At 43.1% G+C, this 22520-nt stretch overlaps 1 protein-coding gene across 1 annotated transcript in view; it reads right to left on the minus strand.

The window, feature by feature from the left end:
* Window positions 1–4286: 4286 nt before the first annotated feature.
* The window catches only part of LOC137272079 (sushi, von Willebrand factor type A, EGF and pentraxin domain-containing protein 1-like), a 41735-nt gene continuing 23501 nt past the window's right edge, over window positions 4287–22520 (minus strand). Inside the window, exons 10-27 of the mRNA XM_067804444.1 lie at window positions 22275–22436; window positions 21737–21898; window positions 21176–21383; window positions 20173–20366; window positions 19002–19172; window positions 18434–18667; window positions 17449–17622; window positions 16613–16795; window positions 15742–16008; window positions 13571–13759; window positions 12808–12963; window positions 12227–12457; window positions 11648–11816; window positions 10090–10211; window positions 9465–9624; window positions 8611–8723; window positions 8207–8335; window positions 4287–6702 (exon numbers count right to left, since the gene is read on the minus strand). Of these exons, the coding sequence (XP_067660545.1) occupies window positions 6611–6702; window positions 8207–8335; window positions 8611–8723; window positions 9465–9624; window positions 10090–10211; window positions 11648–11816; window positions 12227–12457; window positions 12808–12963; window positions 13571–13759; window positions 15742–16008; window positions 16613–16795; window positions 17449–17622; window positions 18434–18667; window positions 19002–19172; window positions 20173–20366; window positions 21176–21383; window positions 21737–21898; window positions 22275–22436 (3116 nt within the window). The 3' untranslated portion in view covers window positions 4287–6610. The remainder of the gene's footprint in view (window positions 6703–8206; window positions 8336–8610; window positions 8724–9464; window positions 9625–10089; window positions 10212–11647; window positions 11817–12226; window positions 12458–12807; window positions 12964–13570; window positions 13760–15741; window positions 16009–16612; window positions 16796–17448; window positions 17623–18433; window positions 18668–19001; window positions 19173–20172; window positions 20367–21175; window positions 21384–21736; window positions 21899–22274; window positions 22437–22520) is intronic.

A 22520-nucleotide genomic window follows, 5' to 3' on the forward strand; every position in this document is an offset into this window, starting at 1 on the left:
GATTGAATAAACCTCGATCTGGTCGTTGTGTGCAGTAAAGTGATCGTCTTGCACAGAACCTGATCCAACTGGAAGCTGATTTGTACGAGGAATGGCGTAGACTGACCCTTCCAGAGGATCAGGAGGTTGACAGGGTGTATTGGGGTGAGAGTACTGGCTTTTCATACTGTCACGTGGTGGTTACTTTCAGTATTGACCTTGAATCATGTAAGACAAGCAAGTTCACATATTCACAATACAAAATTAATCATTTCAGAACTACACTTGGACAGACGTGGTTTGGATGAAACACAGTGGGTTTTTCTTAAACATGAGCATAACATCAAAAAATCAAACTAGATTCGAATCATTTTGTCGTTTTGTGACAGGAACACATATATGTTTCCATCGTGGTCACCACGAGAAATTTTCTGATCATGCTAAAATGCAGGGGGTGGTTAGTTACGTTCATGTATCGTTAGCCATTAAAATACTGGTTCGAATTTTGTAATAAAAAAATCATGATTATGATACTGCTCTCACCTCCACTGTAACCAACAGTTTGTCCCGTGCACACCACTCACCCATCCTATTCTCGCCTCCACTATAACCATCAGGCTCTCAAAACTCCCTCGCCCACTCCCCATCTTCTCCAATCCTCCATAACCATTAGTCTCTTCCATCCTCAATCACTCACCCTCTCCCCAACTCCACTATAACCATCAGTCTCTCCCATCACCACCAGTTATTCATGCTCTTCTCCACACCACTGTAACCATCAGTCTCTCCCATCCCCACCATTCAATCAACCTCTTCACCCGTCCATTGTAACCATCAGTCTCTCCCATCCCCACAACGCATTCACCCTCTTATGCCATCCCCACCACTTACTGAATCTCTTCTCCCCTCTACTGTAACCATCAGTCTCCCCACCAGTTATTCCTCTTCTTCCCTCCAGTGTAACCATCAGTCTCTCCCATCCCCACTACTCAATCAACTTTTTCTCCCCTTTACTCTAAACATCACTCTCTCCCATACCCACCCCCCACTCACCCTCTCCTCACCTCCACTATAGCCGTCAGTGTCTCCCATTCCTAATGCTCACTCAACCTCTTCTCCCAACCACTACAACCATCAGTCCCTCTCTTCCCTACAACTCACTGACCCTCTTCTTTCCTCCACTATAACCATCAGTCTCCAACATCCACATAGCTCACTCATCCTCCCCACTCCCCCCCACCCCCAACCACTGTAACCACTACTAGTTAACCATTAGTCTTTTCCATCCCCACTACTCAGTCGCACAATCCTCCCCTCTACTGTAACCATCACTCTGATCTCTAGCATCCCCACGACCCACTCAACCTCTTCTCCCCTCTGCTGTAACCATTACTCTCTCATATCCCCACCACGTACTAAGCCTCTTCTTCCGTCCACTATAACGTTTAGTCTCTACCATCCCCCAAACTGACTCAACCTCTTCTCCCCTTTACTGTAACCATCACTCTCTCCGATCTCCACTAGTTATTCACCCTCTTCTCCCCTCAGCTGTAACTATCAGATTCTGCCATCCCCACCACTCACTCACTCTCTCCTCCCTCCACTATAACTATCAGTCTCTCCCATCAACACCATTCACTCAATCTTTTTTCCTTTCTACTGTAACCATCAGTCCTTCCCATCCCCATTGGTAATTCTTCCTCTTCTCTCCTTCGTTGTAACCATCAATCTCTCCAATCCCCACCGCTCACTCACCCTATCCCTCCCTTCACTATAACCATCGGGTTCTTTCATTTCCACCGCTTAGTTACCCTCTTCTCCCCTCCTCTCTAATCATCAGTCTCTCCCATTCCAGTCAGTAATTCATCCTCTTCCCCTCCAGTGTAACCATCCGTCTCTCACTTCCCCACCACAGTCTTCTCCCCACAACTGCAACTATCAGCCTCTCCTATTTCCACAACTCACTTAACCTCTTCTCACCTCTACTGTAACCAACAGTCTCCCTTATACCAACCAATCACTCACCCTCCACACCACTATAATTATCAGTCTCTCCCATCCCCACCACTCACTCAAACACTTCTCCAATCTCCTGTTACCATCAATCTCTCCAGTCCTCACCGCTCACTCGCCCTCTTCTCCCCTCCAATGTAACCTTAAGACTCTCCCATTCCGATCTTCTCAAATCTACTCCAACTACCAGTCTCTCCAATCCTCACCAGTCACTCAACCTCTTCTCCCATCTACTGTAACTATCAATCTTCCCCATCCCCACCGATCACTCACCCTCTTCTCCCCTCCAATATAGCCATCAGTCTCTAACATCCACATGGCTCACTTAAACTCCCCCCTTCCCCCCCCCACCACTGTAACCATCACTCACTCCCATCTACTAGTTATTCAACCACTTCTCCTCTCCACAATAACCGTCAGTCTCTCCCATCCAGACCTATCACTCAACCTCTCCTCACCTCCACTATAACCACCAGTCTCTCCCATTCCTACCACTCACCCTCTTCTCCCCCCAATATAACCATCAGTCTCTCCCATCCCCACTCACTCACTCGCCCTCTCCTCCGCTCCATTATAACCATCAGTCTCTCCCATCCCTACCACTCACTCACCCTCTTCTCCCCCCAATATAACCATCAGTCTCTCCCATCCCCACCACTCACTCACCCTCTCCTCCACTCTACTATAACCACCAGTCTCTCCCACCCCTACCACTCACTCACCCTCTTCTCCCCCCATTAAAACTATCAGTCTCTCCCATCCCTACCACTCACTCCAATCACCCTCGAGCTCTCCTCCCTTCCACTATAACCATCAATCTCTATAGTCCTCACCGCTCACGTGCCCTCTTCTCCCCTCCAATGTAACCAATGTAACCATAAGTCTCTCCCATTCCGATCACTCTCTCACATCTTTTCCAGTTATTCACCCTCTTCTCAAATCTACGCCAACTACCAGTCTCTCCCATCCCTACCAGTCACTCAACCTCTTCTCTCATCTACTGTAACTATCAATCTCCCCCATCCCCACCGATCACTCACCCTGTTCTCCCCTCCACTATAGCCATCAGTCTCTAACATCCACATAGCTCACTTTACCTCCTCCCCCCCCCCACCACCACCACTGTAACCATCACTCACTCCCATCTCTACTAGTTATTGAAACATTTCTCTCCACAATAACTGTCAGACTCTCCCATCCAGACCTATCACTCAACCTCTCCTCACCTTCACTATAACCATCAGTCTCTCCCATCCCCACCAATCACTCACCCTTTCCTCCCCTCCACTACAACCATCAGTCTCTCCCCTCCCTACCACTCACTCCCCCTCTCCTCCCCCTCCATTACAACCATCAGTCTCTGCCATCCCTATCACTCACTCACCCTCTTCTCCCCCACTATAACTATCAGTCTCTCCCCTCCCTACCACTCACTCGCTCACCCTCTCCTCCACTCTACTACAACCATCAATTTCTCCCATCTCCAACACTCACTAGCCCTGTTCTGCCCTCCACTATAACCACCAGTCTCTTATCCCCTACACTCCCTTCACCTGCTTCTTGCTCTCTCCATCGTTTCTATCCTCAACTCAATACTGATATCTCCACCCATCTCCAATCTGATAGATCTATACCCAACCTCCCTACCCAGCCACCTGGCCTATCTTTACTTTTACATCCGTCTCTCTTACCGACTTGTCTAATGAACCATCAACCTGGCCCACAAGGCTTATCTGTTGGCATTCAGGGTCAGGATTCGTACCCAGCAGTTTATAACAATTATGTATAGAAGCTAAATGGATTGAGATGTACAGGTTCAGTGGTATTATGTGTTGAGCGTCATATTACCTCGACTGTGTCACACATGATGTCAAGCATTTGCCTTCATATTATTAGTCTGTCATGATATTGTTGGTGTTAAACAGGGCTTTCCTCTTTTCTTGCCCATCTCTTTCTGAATCATCCTACTCATCATTCACTCTCAAACTGTTGATTCAAGCCCCTTGTTCACAGCTCACTCCCAGGTATGTAGCATTGGTGATTTTATTTATTTGAGCTTCTTAGATTGTAGAAAATAATTCCGAAACTTGTAAGAACTATACCATAACAAGTTAAAATGTTTACTGTCATCTGTTTGCAGTGAAAACGTACCGATGAATTTCACTTTAAGCAAAAAAGAAACCAAATATAGTGAAATTAAGAATGCGAATCCTCATAATTTCCCCATGCTATTTGAAAATTGGAATCTTGGAATTTTATTCAAAAGATGTTAAAGAAACGATCATAGATTTAAATCGTTATTGTTGGATTTTATTACAAGGGGGTAAGCGGAAACAAATGGACATGCGGGGCGTGTTGAGAGGATACTTAGACCAATCCTATTTGTTCATTTGATGTTCATACCTTCTCCTTAGATTGAAGATAATAATCCCGAAAGGTGTAAGACACATACCATAACAAAATAAAATGTTTACTAGTTAGTGACATTTGATTCACATTGTAAGTCAACTTCTTCACCGCCCTTTCAAAACAGTTATAGGCTCTATATGAATGTATTCCGGGCGTAAACATAGCTGTAGCACTGGAGAGCCGGTGGGGTAGCCTCGTGGGTAAAGCTTTAGATCTTCACGCCGAAGACCCGGGTTCGATTCCCGATTGGGTACAATGTTTGAAGCCCATTTCATGTGTCCCCTGTCGTGATATTGCTTGAATATTGCTAAAACTCACTGTAACTCGAGTGATTCTGTGAAAGCTTAATGACTCATTCTTCCGTTCTAGGAAAGCCACTCTTTTCGTGAGCCGAAATGAGTCCAGTAATAGTTACGTTGCAACATAATCCTTCTAGGTTGTGACTCTTATATCACAGTGTAGTTTCATTGTCATTCTATTTAACAATGAAATCACAGTGTGATGCAAGATGTAATGGCCTCAGAATTTCACGCTGACATTCTGATCAGTATGGTACAGGCAGGGGTAGAGGAAGGAAGGCATGGTTATGATGAAGATCTAAACGGGGTGGATCTAAAAATGTCTGAGAGAGCGTCCCACATGAAAGGCACCATGAAAGACAACACACGCTGTCAATGTGACGCTTCCGACACCGATTTAATCCTTGATAAGTGAGGACACTTCTTCTTAGGATTTTGGCTGGTGTACTTAGTGCAGTTCCTACTGTTGCAGACCCGTGTAGGTCTACCCGGGATAGAATAGGCGTTCAGCAACCCATGATTGCCATAAAAGGCGACATCATGTTATTCCAGCTATATGGTGGCGGTCTGTAAATAATCGAGCCTTCACCAGAAACTCCAGTGATCAACAGCATGACCATCGATGTGCGCAATTGGGAACCGATGACATGTGTCAATCAAGTCAGCGAGCCTGACCACCCGATCCCGTTACTTGCCTCTTACGACAAGCATAGTTGCATTTTATGGCAATCATGGTTTGCAGAAGGCCTGTTCTACCCCGGGACCTTCACGGGTTGATTGCCCAACAGAACTTAGGATGCCGAACACAATCTCAATATGAATGTTGATTTTGATGATGGTTCTGTACTGCTCGCCCGAAATGAGCCACAGTCAAGCGAAGTGCCATAATAAACGCTCAGTTCTTAACCAATGGGCGGCTCAATGACAAACCTGGTTAAAACAGGTCTTCAGCAACCGATGTCATAAAATGCGACTAACGTGATCAGGTGGGCAGACTTGCTGCCTTGGTTGACACATATCATCGTTTCCTAGTTGTGCAAATCGTTGCTCATGATATTGATCACTGGGTTATCTGGACCAGACCCGATTAAGAACAAACAATAGTGATATGGCTGGAATGTGTGTATGTTGAGAAGTAGTCCAAAGGTACTGATTGCTTCCCTTTAATTAATCACTGGATTATCTCGTCCGGAGTCAGCTAGAGTCATGTTCTGTGTCATAACACAAAGAATGGACAATACACCGGTAAGACCACTGATTGTTCTTATGAAGCAAATCGCATGGACACCGTGGTATATATTTTGTATTGAATGTTTATTATTAACTCAGCTATTCTTGCAAAAGTTATAAACAGGTGCCTTCCAGATGAAATAATGATAAATATCAAAGATTATTGAATTATTAAATAATAGTCAGTGAGTGATTAATTCGATACAGCAAATCGTTCAGCGATTTTAGGGAGGGGAACCCACATATGAGCTTCACGAATCGTATTTTATGAGTGAGAACAAACCCTGAGGTCGAACCCAGGCAGTCCGTTTGACAAACGCCTGAGCCACAAGTCTACCCCACTGTCCCTGTCAAATAAGAAAATAATAAAGCGCTGTATATGAGACTGTATATAGTCTTCAAATAGCTACTGTAAAAAACGCAAATATTGGTTTATATTACGGAGCTGCGATCAGTGTTCACGGTAACATCCGCATTTTGAATTGATCTTATGCAACCTACGCTTATCGCAAGAAGTGACAAACGGTCTGGCTCGTTGTCGAGCTTGATTCACGTAATCGTATTCCAATTGTAGATCGATGATCATGTTCAGACATTATTATTTACAGACATTGAAATGGACATTGAAAGATGGGCAGCATTACCAATAAGCTGAGAAGCAATCGAACGATATCGGTGTGTTAGTTCACATGACGTTGTGGTGGCACATGTCTCACGTCTCTCCGATGCCGGGGCTTCATCCACACATCCCACCACCAAGACTTGCTGATCTCTGAAAAGCGGGAAATGTGGCTACAGTAACACTTGGATTGGGGATAATTTAACGAGAAAGTAACGTATTAGGTGTAAGGAATAGGAATCGTATCGGAAAGGGCGGGGAAAAGTTACGATGTTTCTAAGTTGGTTAAAACTCACGAATATTCGTTACATTGCAATTTTTTTATATTCCACACACTTGGTCCACTTCCTAGTTACCGGTCAATGATAAACAACCGCTAAGTATCAAGCATCGGCGATCTCGGCAGAAAATGTGTTTACCGTGAGAGTAGGAAACCCGCGAGAATGGGAGACGGCCCTATATATGTATTACTGACCAAACACACAGCACACTACTCTTGCAGTCATTTACTGACTGAAATCAAAAAAATGTTTCTTGACCAACTTGTGTATTATTCCGGGACATACCGAATATTGTCTTCTTGAAGGTTACTGAAAGGGACGAGTAGTGACGAATGAAAATAAATGCCGCAAAGAGAGTTTTGGTGGTCATAGCACAGGAAGACTGATTGTGGCGAATCATCATCTCAGGACTATTAGCCCCCTTCCCATTCCCAAGACAGCGAGTGGGACGTCTCCCAGTTAACGCGCGTTGTCGAAACTACTTGGGGGCGCGGTGGACGAGCTGGCTGAGGTGTCATGCTAGTGATCCAGCGAGGTTGAGGTATCGAGATCGAGGCCATATGTGACCGGGTGTAAAAACCTTGGAGTCAACATTGTGTGCAGACTATTTCCGTGTTGTCACAACCGCTAGTGTGCAGTTCACAGCCCTGTGCACTTAAAAGAACCCACGAATCCGTTGGTATATGGCCAGATGGTGGCCACATGAATACGTGCAAACACATAGTTGCGGGTACAGCAACGTGCAGTGAACTTGGACAAAGTACCGTCACTATGTATCCAAGTGCACCCACCTGTGAATGGGTACCTCGTTAGGATGAGAGAGCCTCAATAAACTCGGTGCGCCAAGTGACAGCAAGAGTTGTATACTCCCCGGGGAGTTGAGATTGAAATACGATGTGCTGTTGAGACTGGCATCCAGTGATCGAGGGAAAAATACCAGCGCCTTCAGTATGCACTAGTGCGTGGATATGTGCGCTATATATATATCCTGTTTCATATCATATCATGCCAGTAACATTCCGGAGAATTCGTAGATGGCTTACCCAGAGTGTCTGAGAGTGCGCGTGTTTGGTAGCATCGGGCAAGTTCATACTTGGAATTGAAGAGTGATAAGGGAGCCTGCCAGTCATGTTTTGTCCAGAGTCTTGTCAGATAAGTGTTCAAACGGACAAAGAATTCAATAATATAATACTTTTGATTCAGTTGGACTTACCAAAAAGTAGACGGTCCCACACACTGGCTTTAATACGTCTGAGGTTAAATAATGTGCCATTCCAAAGACTCTCACACTTATGCTATTAACAAGATTATTATAATAACGCTGTATAGATGTTGTACGGGTGGGTTCGCTAATTAACGCATAAAACGACACTCACTTTTTGTGCAGTCAACTTTGTTTTCATCCATGGTGTAGCCATCTGGACATGCGCAGACGTTAGTTCCGTTCGTGCCAGGGAAGCATATGTATGAACATCCGCCATTGTTATCACTACATCCATTTGTTACTATAAACACAGAAGCCGTTACGCTTTCTTAACAGGTTACCAGCAAAACATGTAAAATACTTTTACACTTATACACTTACGATTTAAAATGGGATACATCGCCATATTGAAGCAATGCATGTAGTCGTTTTGCTCTTGTGATATAAAATAGAAAATTTATTATTTTTTTAAATGTTGTGTTCTGTCTGGTTTTTGAAAACGCAGATAACATCTGAGGGTATTGTTGATATCTGACGACAGTTTCAATCACGAGTAGAATGCATAACCGAAAGTACCTGTTTTGTAATCGCTCTGTCTGTAGGCGCGGAGGTCCGACAGGTAGCGGAAAGACGGTAACTTTGTCATGACGAGTCCTGCACCGTCCACGTTTACTCTTGACAAGACGCTGCTTCGAAAAGAAAAACAATGTCCGTTTTGAAAATGTGACGGGACAGTGAGAATTTATGAAACTATACTCGTGGAAACAAATAAGGGAACATATGAAAGTACAAGTGTTCTTTATTCTTTTCCAGAATTTCAGCCACAATGCAATACAAATCTTGAAGACTAAAGGAACATTTGTACTTCCAGGTTTTCCCCATTCGTGTCCATGAAGTTGCTTGCGGTGGTAGAGTTGGAGAGATACCCTTTCGCGGTGTTTTAAGGAATAATGGTAGGGTTTCCTGGGTTTTATTGAAGTCGGTAGGAGAGTTAATCCTTAATACCGGACGAGTGATAGTTTCTCCCTTCCATCCATTTGCATTCGTAAAACATCGGCAAGTTTCGTGCATCATTCGTGATTCAATGATATTCGAGATGAAGAAGTACTACGACGAAGTACCGAATGAGTTGCCATTGGCAGCGGGGTATATTGAAATGTACTTCACCTGTAAGTGGGGTACATTGAAAATAACAGAAGAGAGCTTAGCCAATCAGAAAGCGACATTTTTGTGTAAGGTAAGATAATTAGATCTCTATCCTGGGTAGAGGGCTTACGATTAGATGATTAGATATCAAACTTGTAGCATTTGTCACATGGAGAATAACGGGAAAGTATGTGCTATTGAGGGTATTGAATGTTTGTATAGTATCTAGTCTTGTTGTTTATGGTGGAAGATTACGTATAGTTACAGTATCTTCATGTATCTACCTGGAATTATGTGTCATGGCAGAGTAGAAGAGGAAGTCGTTGAAGACAGCGATGGCGGAGGGGTAGTTGTCTGTCATTAAGAGCGTAGTTCTGTTTCCATGTTCCAAGTCAATCATCTCCAAAGTCTTTGACCCAGAGTCACTCCAGTACATCTTCCTGGCTGTAGATACACATGTATGTAGGAATAATGCCATAATTGGTGATTATGGCTATGCTGTTATCAGGACATACATACGACTGTGTGTGGTCACTAACAGTGGTACGTACGAACAGAATCAACGAGAGACACAGTGAGTGAGTGGGTTACGTTGTACACCGCTTTTAGCAATATTCCAGCAATATCACGACGTGGCTTCACACACTGTACCCATGTACGGAATTGAACCCGGGTCTTCACACGGCTACCACACCGCCCATGAAACGCGATGAAAAATGTTTTCTGCTACAAAATTGCCAACATTTAAGGTTTTCCTACAGTGGAACACACTTGCAAACATTACTGAATGCGGGATATTCGAGCTCCCTGATTTTTGTGGAAGGTGGTAAACCATGGAAACTTTAGACTTACTACATTAAACGTAATATTGGCGATATATCAACTATTAAAGTTAGTCTCGCTCCTCACCAACACTGTCCAGTGCTAGTCCCTCCGGCCAAATAGCGCTGACTAACACCTCGCGGTCAGAACCATCGTAGTTGGCTCTCTCAATCCTGTTGTCCTCGCCCCAATCTATCCAATACATCACTCTGAAACACCGTACAGAGTTGGAATGAGGCGATGTATAGAGTTAATTCCTCAGGCTGTTTTTTTCTTAAATTTTGTCGTTTTTGAAAAATCATATAATAGTAGGAAATGAGAACAACTGAATGGCTGATTCTATTTTCTTAAATCAGCCTACATTTTTCAAAATCAGCCTTATATGTGGTGATGACCATTTTGGGAGGCGAGAGTCGGGGATACATAATAAACTACTCATAAAAAAGAAACGCATAGGTAGTATTTATCCATGTAACCTTTCGAATTTGAATCATTGGTGTCTGTGTAATCAGTATATCTATGGTGAACGCTGTCTGCAAACATTTCCGAGTTTGAATCCATCGAGGACAACTCGCCAAAACGTACCAAAATCTGTTTTCGTCAATAAATGCAATAAATTATGAACGGGAAGAAAGTCATGCGTTTCATTTTGCATACACATTCCATGCATCATTTCCAATATAATTAATGTCGTGTGTGTGTGTGTGTGTGTGTGTGTGTGTGTGTGTGTGTGTGTGTTAAAGTAATGCCTAGACTTACTGAGGCTCGGCGCGGCGCAACAACGCGAGTGGTCATGTGGAGGCTGGGGAGTCTCAGTTTGCGATTGCAAGGCATCTGAATGTGTCACAGAGTACCATAGCAAAACTTTGGCATCGCTACCAGCAGCAAGGGTCAACATGTGATCGCCCCAGGTCAGGTTGGCCCCGTGTGACCACACCCACTCAGGACAGACTTATTCGGTTTCGACATTTACATGCTGCGACGTCCTGACGGAAGAGCACGTGTTTATCAACGTCGTAACGAACGCTACGCTGCAAATTGTGTACAGGAAGGGACAGATTTGGAAGTGTCAGTGTCATGGTTTGGGTTGTCATCTCACACAGTGGCAGGGCAGATCTCATTCAGGTCAAGGGCAATTTGACACTTCGACGTTACCGTGTCCTTCCTTTCATGGACCGCCAGAACGTCATTTTTCAGCATGATAACGCTCGTCCGCATATAGCAAGAATAACCAGGGATTTCCTTACCCACAGCAATCTTAACCCTATTGAACATTTGTTTGTGTAATTGTTCTACGCCGCACTGAACAATCTTTCAGCTATATGACGGCGGTCTGTATACAATTTTATAAGCTTGGAACATACAACCAGTAGTAATGGTAACGATCAATTAGTGTGATCTAGTGGCTTCTCCCCGATCTAAAATGACTGCATACTTGATGCAGTAAACGCAGAAATACAACATACTATCGTATTTAAGAGTTCATGAAATTGTCAGTGCTGCACGTCAATCACATACTACTGGCAGCATGGTAACTTTTGCAATAACCGCAAGTCGACAGACGCTAACTGTTTGCTCTCTAGACATCACCTGTGTCTTTTGACAACCACAGCATCGTAGATAGTTACTGCAATATCCAACCTACCCGTGTAACGGGTCCACTTCGATTTGTCTCGGCATGTAGGTTGCAGCTCTTATTACTATCTTGTGATATTTTGTAACCATGGTAACCACGCCAATGACGTCATTGCCTTTGTCAGTATAGAATATGAGTCTTGATACAGGGTCAATTGTTATACCATCTATAGAGGCAGCTGCAAAAGTGAAGACAATAATTTGACTGACGTGAACATTGTGTCTAAAGCCATCGTATCAACATTGTACCATGCCAATTTATATTATTTGAAATGGGCTCAGAGGGTATTTTTGAGGGGAGATTCATCTCGTTTAGGAAAGTTCGTTTCACCAAATTCCGTTTTATAGAGTTGCGCCCTTTAGTCTTGGCACGATCTCCATGGACTCAGGAGAGTGAGCGAGTGAATATATATTTATGACTCATTTAGCAATACTCCAGGCATATCACGGGAGAGGGCATTAGGAGAGGACTTCATACATTGCACCAATGTGGGTAATCGAACCCGTGTCAAACAAACAGCGACCGCTTTAACCACTAGGCTACCCTACCGCCCGTCATTGCCACAAGTGTAGTGCACTATGCACTCACCCCAGTTGAGCTTTATATACGTCTTGCTGTGAGTGGGCCCAACACTGTGTATTGCAGGTCTGTATTTGTCAGCATAGAAGATGTGGTTCGTCACAGGGTCATATCCGGATGACCCCAATCTCACGTTGTCCGGCAGGGCCACAGGCTTAAGTGTGAAGTCGGACATGTTGACTGACCAGATGTGACCAGTGATGGGGTCAGTAAGAAGCATGAAGGCATCAGCAGGGGGAGCTGCAATAGTAAGATGTGACACGATGTGAGTGATGGGTCCAGTGATGGGACTAGTGGCGAGCATGAGAAAACTTCACTAACTCGGTGCACCTCGTGGTTGCAAGAGCTGTATGATCCCCCGGGGAGCTGATATTGATGTGATCTGCCGTCGAGGTTGACATTCAATAACCGAGGGAAAGATACCAGCGTGTACTAGCTTCCTATACATATTTACCACATATATATGCTATGATAAATAATACTATTACCAACTTATGAACCAGTGATTATCACAAACATTTATCAGTGAGAGGTGATGCCGCGTAAAACAAGGCTGTAATCTTCTCTCTTCCTAGCTATTAACCTCATACCTATACATTCAGATGCCAAGCTTGACCCCAAGTATTTGGTGTTACGGGCAGCCGGACAAGGGTCACATGTCAGCTTCCCTGCTTCCTCCTGGTACCAGCCTCGCTCGCACGCAACACACGTGTCGTTGTCGGACACAGACCCCGGGGCACAGGAAGCTGAAACATAACCGTCACTTCAACTACACCAACATCCAGAACTGGGAGTTTTGTCAAACGTCGCACACATGACCCATTAGCTAAGTGAGTCGTGTAGTTTATACGACCTAAAATCACGACCTATCGTCGTTATGGTGTGGACTTTAAGTGTTGCCTTTTGTAGACATGACTAAGCACATGTCAGTCGTTTGTCCCCATCGGCTGGAATACAGCTGGAATTTTAGACTTTTCTAAAAGTGGTTTGACGCCATCATAAGCCCGCGTGTCTCGAAGGTTAATATTTTCAACAATTTTGACGGTAGTGTTTTGGAAAACACATGATCAGCAGACACTAAAATGAAAGTCTTAACATAACACATTTTACATACTAAGGGCAAGTAAACCATTACAATACAAACTACCCTTCTAACAATGGAGGGGGAAATGTCACCAATCAATCGGTCGGTTATTTCAAGTTCATTTCAATTGATAAAAATGGATTAATAATAATTATTGTACTTGTTCAAAATGATAGCATGGAGAATAATTATTCATTCCTGACAGTGTTGAAGATTGCTATAATGAAGAAACTCATGGATGCTCATGAATATCACTAGTATAAACTCACTGCAGTAACCCTGGTCCGGTACTGACCCCACTGGGCATGCAAGTTCACTGTCTGCAATGGACATCCCTGGCTGGACTGGACCATCTGCCAGTGTCACCTGGAAGCATGCCGTATACATCTCCTCCAGGTCGTTGTAGGTGTCGTTCAAGGACGAGTAAGCCTCTGCGAGATTCTTCCTTGTTTCAGCAGCTGAAAATAGTTTTTCACCTGCACAGTGTCTATAGATACCAAATTAGTTATAAGTGTCCCCGACAAGACTTGATATACGATAAGATGATCATTAAATACATCCAACATCCAATTTCTACTTCAACTAACACTATTACTACTACTCAAAAAAGATGGCGATGGGATAGCTCAGTGGTTAAAGCGTTGGCGCATCACGTCGAACATAGATACCATGTGCAAAACCCATTTCTGGTGTACCTTGTCGTAATATTACTTGAGTTTTGCTAAAAGAGGCGTAAGACTAAAATCAGTCGTAACAAGAAAACAACAACCAATAGCAAGCCTCATTATGAAACGTATACAATTTCCCAAGGACAGGAATGCACAAGGCACATAAACGGATTCGCATGATGTGCATTCCGACGTATTAGAGGAGTGTCCTTCCATAACTTCTACATGCCATAACTTCTACAGACTAAAACAACAAAATACATGGTCCAGTGCACAGCTAATCCCCTGACCCTTACCTCAAGTGCACTGAATGGACTAGTCCGACTGGTTGACCAAGTTGAATAACACATGATGAAGTCCACGATGAACCGTTTATTGACATAAAAATATTATATGATAAACATGTATTATATCAATATTAAAAAATACATGGTATTGATTTCATAACATATTGTTCTGATGTCATTAAGCAAGTTTTAGAAGGTGGCCGACAGCATCTAGAAATTCCAGTGGTGTTTTCTCGCTGGTGAGTAGCTTGTCCTTCAGTCTCAAAACTCGATTCTCTGTCTCCCTGTAGACACGTTTTCTTGTGGGTGGGGCTGCTCCATATCCAAGTTGAGCAATCTTTACCTTGTCTGCTGCCTCAGTCTTCTTAATCACTTCAGTGAATATGAAGATATTCGGATGGCGATGGGGCATGGTTTGGTTGAGTCTGGTGTGGAATCCCTCCAAGTTACCGTTGGTGCGGGGTCCGACTGTGGGGTGATGATTCCAAAGTTGGATGGGAAATCTGGAAATCGGACCTTGTCTGTGGAAGTACTGGGATGTTCTTTCTTCTATGTCCGTACAGGGCACTGCTCATGGAGGGGAAAGATGGCAGGAATCGAACGTCTTCTTGTCTGGCAACCTCGTCATTGTATGGGGATGACATCGGGATAGTCTCTTCTCTGGCTCTCTTTCTTAAGTTGCCGACAAAGCGTATCTTCGTGCTGTCTTCCGGAGCATGGTTGTGGTCCGTGACATTCTTAACAAAATCACCCGACGTTGATAATCTTCCTTTGCATGTGTACTTCACACACTTCCAGCGTATACAAGTTTGTCGGGCAAGACTAGTCGGGTACCTTTCTGTGAGGTAACAAACTCTTATCTCATTTCCTTATGCCAGCCATTTTGCATATTCCTACTAAAGGTTGACATAGGTTATACACTACAGTTTTAATGTCTTATAAAGTGAGAAGACTCAACTACATCTTTGACTGAAGTTTTCATCAGCTAATTAATTTATGTCTCCACTGAATTGGTGAGCTTGGATCATGTACTTACTGTATACATATACAAGTTTTTCATCTTATTTAGTAAGTGATAAGTTGTTACTGAACCTCTACTCCCAATTACTCCCGCTATAATCCTACCCCTGGACTGTTCCATTGTGCCTATAGGTACGTGCATACTACTGCCCTGACTTTCTGTTGACGTTTTGGCATGTAGAGGTTTTGGGAGATAACCATTAGATGAGTATTTAACACAGTGCACACAGGGATAATTTGCATTCACAAAATCAAATCATTTTAAACATATTAGATGTGTTTATTCACTGACAACATAAGAATAATCAAATTACCAAATTGGGATAATTTCCATATCTGTAAAATATACTGTCCTAAAAATAAATTCGAATAATCTGCATTGACCTAACATATTGTCAATAACCACTCTATTGTGACTGACTAAAGCTTATCTCTCCGCTAATGTACATATCTGGGAATGCCTACCACTCCAATTACTGACAACCAAGTTAGCCCTGAACTTCAATTTCGCCTTGTATCCTTCAGGAAACTGTGAACATCCTCCACCCTCTCGTAGACACGTTTCCACGGCAACAACGATGCTGCAAGCCTCGTTCTGAATACAAGAAGTGTTTAACGCACATATACTTGCTTTCCGTTCGATAACGGCAGCGTCGTCAGTCATGTTGGGACCCACTCTTGTCTTGTAGGGGATGGTGTATTCAAACGCTACGTTGTCCGGGATCTGGAAACCTGAAACAATCACGTGCGAGTTCATCAGCTAAAGTTTACGACAATTACAGTGTTCGCGTTAACGCAAAACATGCGGTAAAAAAATAAAATCACGCAAAACAATATTTTGTGCGCGTTTTGGACGCATAGATTCTGATCTACATAATTTCAAAAAGTACCTTAAAACAGCAACTTATAGACATAAATTTCAACATGATTCAAGATTGTACTAAAATTACACACAAAGATTTGGATTACATATTTATAATTATATTTCTGCACGCACTCGTACAAAACCTACCGCGATCACTGTGACTACAATTTCCATCAGTAATCGGAACATCCCAAATCAACCGGGCATTTTGACCACCTGATCTCTGTAAAGCTGGATACTGGGATAAACTCCCAATTACTCCCTCATATTGTGGGCGCTATATTTGTTGAGGATGAATCAGATCACAAAAGTTACATTTTGTACCGCTATGTCCACTTTCGCCATTTTTGTGCAGTATAAGTACAGTGGAAAACTTGTGTTTCATGAAAATAGAAAATAAGAAAATAAATAAATGGATTAAATTTCCTTTATCGATCATATTGTATAGTATTACATTATTTTTGTACTTACGGACGCAAGATACTGTCTTTGCCTGAGGAGTCCATAATTCTTCATGGCACTGATACAAGGGGGGGTCCTCTTGGAACACCAGACCCTCATCACATGACACAGAACAGTTCATGGCGGCTCTCGACTCGTTGGTGCACGTGACACTTACGCCCTTGCTCACGGTCAGCTGAGACTCCTTGCATTCTGAAAACGTAAGAGAATGTATTTTCTTTGTGATGTGAAATATTAGCAATAATTCTATTATATTATGTGGCAGCATTTGGTTGACAGAACCGGGCTCCGATGGCTCATTATGTACAGCACAGGACATAACTTGCGTTATAAACGAGGTTAATTTCGTGCCGGTAATAGCGGGTTATCATTACAACTGCCTTGAAATATTGCTAATTAGGTTTAGTGAACATGTGTTGACTAAGAATGAAATGCGCGTGTTGCGGTCTTCAGAAACATTATCCCAATAATGGAAGTAAACACAACGAGTGCATCGAATGGTTTCCTTGAAACTGTTAGTTATCACTGAACATTCTTCGCCGCCATGTACCCGTGCAGATCCAGGTTGGAACTGATCTTCCGCAACCCATGCTTGTAAGAAGCGACAAATTGGATCAGGTAGTCATGCTCGCTGATTTGGGTGACACATGTCATCGTATCCTATTTGCGTAGATTGATACGTATAATGTTGATCACTGGATTATCTCGTCCAGACTCGTCTTTTTACAAACCGCCGCCATCTTGCTGGAATGATGCTGAGTGTGGCGTTAAACGAGAGTCAGTCAATCGTCACCATTCACAACCATCTCAATACAGATAACGCAAGTGTAGAACACCATCATTACCTGGGCAACTGTTTTCATTACAGACATCTGTGTCTTTAGCAGGTCCTTCACATGGTTTCCCGAGATCCGGCTCAGGCGCTGGATTGTCACAGCGTCTTGACCTTGACCTTACACCCCCGCCACAGGTCACAGAGCACGATGACCATGGAGTCCATGTACTCCAGTTTCCATGAACTAGAAGAATTACAACAAATACGGTGGACAAAAACATAACCCCGCATTTGGTTTTCTCTCTCTCGCTTTCCCTCTCCTCTCGTTTCGTTTCCTGCTGACTGGGTTTCGTCCCATTATGCAACTTTGTGCAATAACCACTCCAATCCTTCAGACTCATTCGTTTAACTTTACACATAAATAGTAGTCATTATGATTTGATACATCTAAGTACTTGTACATTGCTACACTATGCTCCCTATAATCCTTGCAAACGCGTTGTACAGCGTGCTCTGTCTTACAGCGTGCTCTGTCGTACAGGGTGCTCTGTCGTACAGGGTGCTCTGTCGTACAGCGAACTCTGACAAACGGAAACCTTTAAATCGTGAAAGTCTCGAAACGAGGCTTTGCCTCTAGAAATGTTTGGCTGTCTGGTATGGAATTGATATTGTATCAGTCTAATTGTGCGTTACAGAACTACATTAAATAAGCGCCAGAGAATACATAACAGGTGTAACCAGTGAACCATGTGCATTGCGAATCATTTTACGACCTCATCAAACAGGGACAGTATGTGACGTCTTGGTTAAGGTCATGCTGCCTACATCTCGCCATAAAACACAGAAATACGGTGTTATTGAAGTTTTAAACTACAATTCATTTAAATATACCGTTTTTGTATAAAACAAGGAATTGGAATTCAGTGTAACCAGAGTTGTCTGTGAATTGTATTTTCACTTGCGTCTCCAAGTGTCACCCCATGAAGTAAGTCCTACTCAATGGCTTCTCCCAGTGAATGCCTAGTACTAACTGGCGTCTCACATGGCAGTCTTACCTATTGATATTTCACAGTATTGGCCCTTGTAGTCGTCATTGCAGGTGCAGTTGATCCCTCCCTTAATGTTCTCACACAGGGCGTCATGCTGACACTTATTGTCCACGACACAGTAGTCCGGGGGTATTTCGCACGTGGGACCAGAGAAACCCCCTTTACACGTGCACTGGAAGCCATACTTGAATGATCGACAGTAGTGGTCGGGACAGGGGTGGGGTGTACATCGGTCGAGTTCTGTGGGCAAACAAGTCTTACGAAAACATTTTTCGGGAGGGAATCTATAAAAACAAAACACTTAGCTTTGATGGGTGAACTTTATATATGTATAAAGTTATCTACTGTGATACCAATAGAAAGTGATTAAGTTGTATTTTCAATATTCAATCATTTCACTTCAGAAAGTACTGACATCATGGCTCAGCTAAACATATGTAACTCGACTGAACATGGCAAAACTCACCTGGTCGTCTTCCAATGCACGTGAACACGTCAAAGCTCACCTGAACATGGTTTACCTCAGTTCACAAAACACCTGAACATTGATCAGGCTCGCCTGATCATACCTCACCTGAACAGACACTGGGTACCACTACGCTGATCTGTGACGGATCAGACGCCTTAATATTCTTGATGAGAGAATCGAACCCTACATTTCCAGGAGTGCAGGATTTGGAAATCTGACTTATCGTCCCCGAGACGTTGCTTAGCGGCATAACGTAGATCTCCCTCATACTCAGTTCTGAAAACAATTCACACAACAAATGTGTTCATTGGTGGCTTAAAGTCAAACGTTTTGGCTGAAAAGACGATAAATGACAATATCTTTGAGCTACGGTAAATTATGCGGTAAATTATAACGATAATATTGTTCAAGACCTTTGTGATCAAATATGCTTACATTTACTCAAACAAAACACAAAGTTCGGTTTCATGGGCTGCTATATTCTCTCATGCAGACCCTGAGGCAAATATAACCAAGAAAGCCACGCAAATACAGAAAATGTGGCAAGTCTAGATTTCCATAGCTTCAGAAGAAAGTCTCAGGGATCCTTTTCATTTCATTTTAGCTTCTTTCACTATGACCTGTTTTCAGTACAACATGCTCATTTCAGAGACTAGATGTTAGTCTTGGGCTGCTACGATATTGTGTTGGAACTCATACATAAACATGTCACTCCTTGCCCGTGTGAGATATATTAATTTCTTTCCGACATTTTTGCTCGAAGTTACTTCTCCAATAATTATCGATAATCGATCGATATTTACTTAAAGATTTTCTATCATCTATATCGATAACCAGCTCTATCAATGATACATTGCTGTTGTAGTCATGCTCCAACAAGACAGGTCCATTTTAACATCAATGATAACATTTATCCGAACGTGTGTTGCCACAAACACACACGAGGGGGAATCATACTAGCATTTTGTCATTGCACCGCCAACTGCATCCTCAACCCAACTCTTTCTGTTAGTGAGTGAGTTTAATTATACGTCACTTTTAGCAATAGTCCAGCAATATCTTTCCGGGGAACACCAGAAATGGGCTTCACTGGTGACATTATACCCATAAAGGGAATCGAAACCGTGGTTTTAACCAAGGTTTTAACCACCCTCCGTATGTGTGACATGTTAGCTCTAAGTCTAAAGCACCGGCTTTGAATGAAATACGTCATCTCATGACTGACGTTAACAACTGGTAACAGATTAGACTATTAACTGATTAGACTATAAATCACCAGTTCCTTCTCCGATGTGGATGGTGAGATTGGTATCCTTCGGCACAAAGCACAGAGGGGTGTGGTCCCCGTAATGCGTCACCCTCCTGCCAGCTCTATAGATGTCCAAGAAACTGGGATAGCCTCTCCACACCACAGCCATATGTGTCCACAGGTCACTGGGGACGCTGGTAGTGGACACTTTGAGCTCCTGTCTGAAAACGAATGACGGAAAACGAAGGAGAGTTAGGGAGTATGGTTTTGTGTAGCAGATAGCAACAAAACAAGTTGTCATCAGAAACGGCATACACCAGGTTTCACATGCTGCATCTGTCCGGCGAATCAAGGTTGTACCGTCTGATGAACGCCCGACGGAAGAGCCCTACAGTAGATGAGAATGTATACAGATTCTCTAGTAGTAGCCCAATATAGTAATACCCCGATATAAAGATAGTATATTGCCACTGTATAAAGGTTGTCCTAAGTTGTAAGACATCAACGTAAACGCGCCCTACCCGTTGTCCGGTGTAGTAATAGCCTGATACACACCGTATCTAATGTAGTAGTACCCTGATGTGTAGATGGTCCGATGTAGTGATAGCCGGACGTATACAGTAATACCCCAGTGTATAGATAGTCGTATGTAGTAATACCCTGATGTCATGACAACTCGATGTAGTGATACCCCAATGTAAGGATAAGCGGATGTAGTAATACCCCGATTCAAAGCTCGTCCGATGTCCTGATAACCCGACGGAAAGATAACCCAATGTACTAATAACCCTAGGTAAAACAGCTCGGTGTACTGATAAACTAGGTAAAGACAGCTCGGTGTACTAATAACCCTAGGTAAAGACAGTTCGGTGTACTGATAACCCTAGGTAAAGACAGCTCGGAGTACTGATAACCCTCGGTAAAGACAGCTCGGTGTACTGATAACCCTAGGTAAAGACAGCTCGGTGTACTGATAACCTGACGTATTTATACACTGATAACAATACCCGGAATCTATATTGGTACCTACCCTCTCATCCTTATCTTTGTATTAGTGGTCAGTTCAAAGGTCATCTGATGACCTCTGGTGGGATGACTCAATTCAAGCGAAATATTTGTGTTGCTGTTGCGCTGGGGCAGCGATCGGAACCAGAAGGCTAGGGACAAGTGTTCCGTCCATTCGTCCAGGACAGGGCCAAGATTCAACCGAACTGGACCTTTGACCAGTATATCGAATGCTGAAAATTCGATGCGAAAAGGCTAATAGATAACGTGATTCGAAAGTGTATGCCTGAAATTTCCTCAGAAGAATTGAAACATCCTATGATCATTCCATGGTATCACCATGTTAAAGACTAGAGCTCCTCACTGAATTGTCACAGATCTGAATTAACTGAAACATACTAAGCTTTAGTTCATTCAATTCATGTCGCTTTGTAGAATATATCAAGTCAGATTAATCTCAAGAAAATCCGCAAAAGGAGAATATGTTTTATACCATTAACAAATCATAATAAGTTTGGTGAATGTGGGATTTGAACACACTAAGGGACGCAACTCCACCGACGTCTCTACCTATTGCTGTACTCACGAACGCATTGGCTCACGCTGAAACTCCCCATCCCAACAGTGGAAGAGTCCGAAGAGCAAGGAATGCAACTGTTCCCTAACAGATGCGGTTGATATGTTGCCAAAGGACAGGGGTCACAGGGGGTCAGACCAGTCGTGGAAAAACTTCCAGGCTTGCACATTGCTTTCAAAAAAAGGGTTTGTGAATATTTTTATGAAAAATGGTATTGTTATGACAGAAATTAACACTTCTATAAATCGAAGTTGCGTGTGTTCAGAATGATCTATCGATATACGCAGTGCTGTTTTGGCATCAATGTTTGAGTTTGAGTAAAACAGGTTTGACTGCAGTAATTGCATAGTGCAGCGGAAAATAGAATAGAGTAGATAACATCTATTGATAGCAATTATTATTAAACACTGGGAGAAAAATAAGTGTACCTCTTAGTTGCTTTTTTTTCTTGTAAAATAACGGAAAATGTCATCTGTGCGAATTTATCGCAGAAACAGGCACATAATACCCAATACTATCCACCTCAGAAAGTTCACTTTCCACTTACCGATACAGTCCCGGGCAGTTTTACTTCCATTGTACTTGGTACCCTGCGTCTGACCACATGGTGTGCACGTTGTCTGACCACTGGTGTCAGAGTAGGTATGGACAGGACACACTTCACAGATGTCCACTTCCTGGTTGTGGAACGTCCCACGTGGACAGGTTACTGTAACAATTATGGACACTTGATCACCTTATTACATTAGACATTTTTATAGCACCGAGTCAGTTCAACTGCGCAAGGGCGCTT

This window comes from Haliotis asinina, chromosome 2 (assembly GCF_037392515.1).
Source record: "Haliotis asinina isolate JCU_RB_2024 chromosome 2, JCU_Hal_asi_v2, whole genome shotgun sequence".
NCBI lineage: Eukaryota > Metazoa > Mollusca > Gastropoda > Lepetellida > Haliotidae > Haliotis > Haliotis asinina.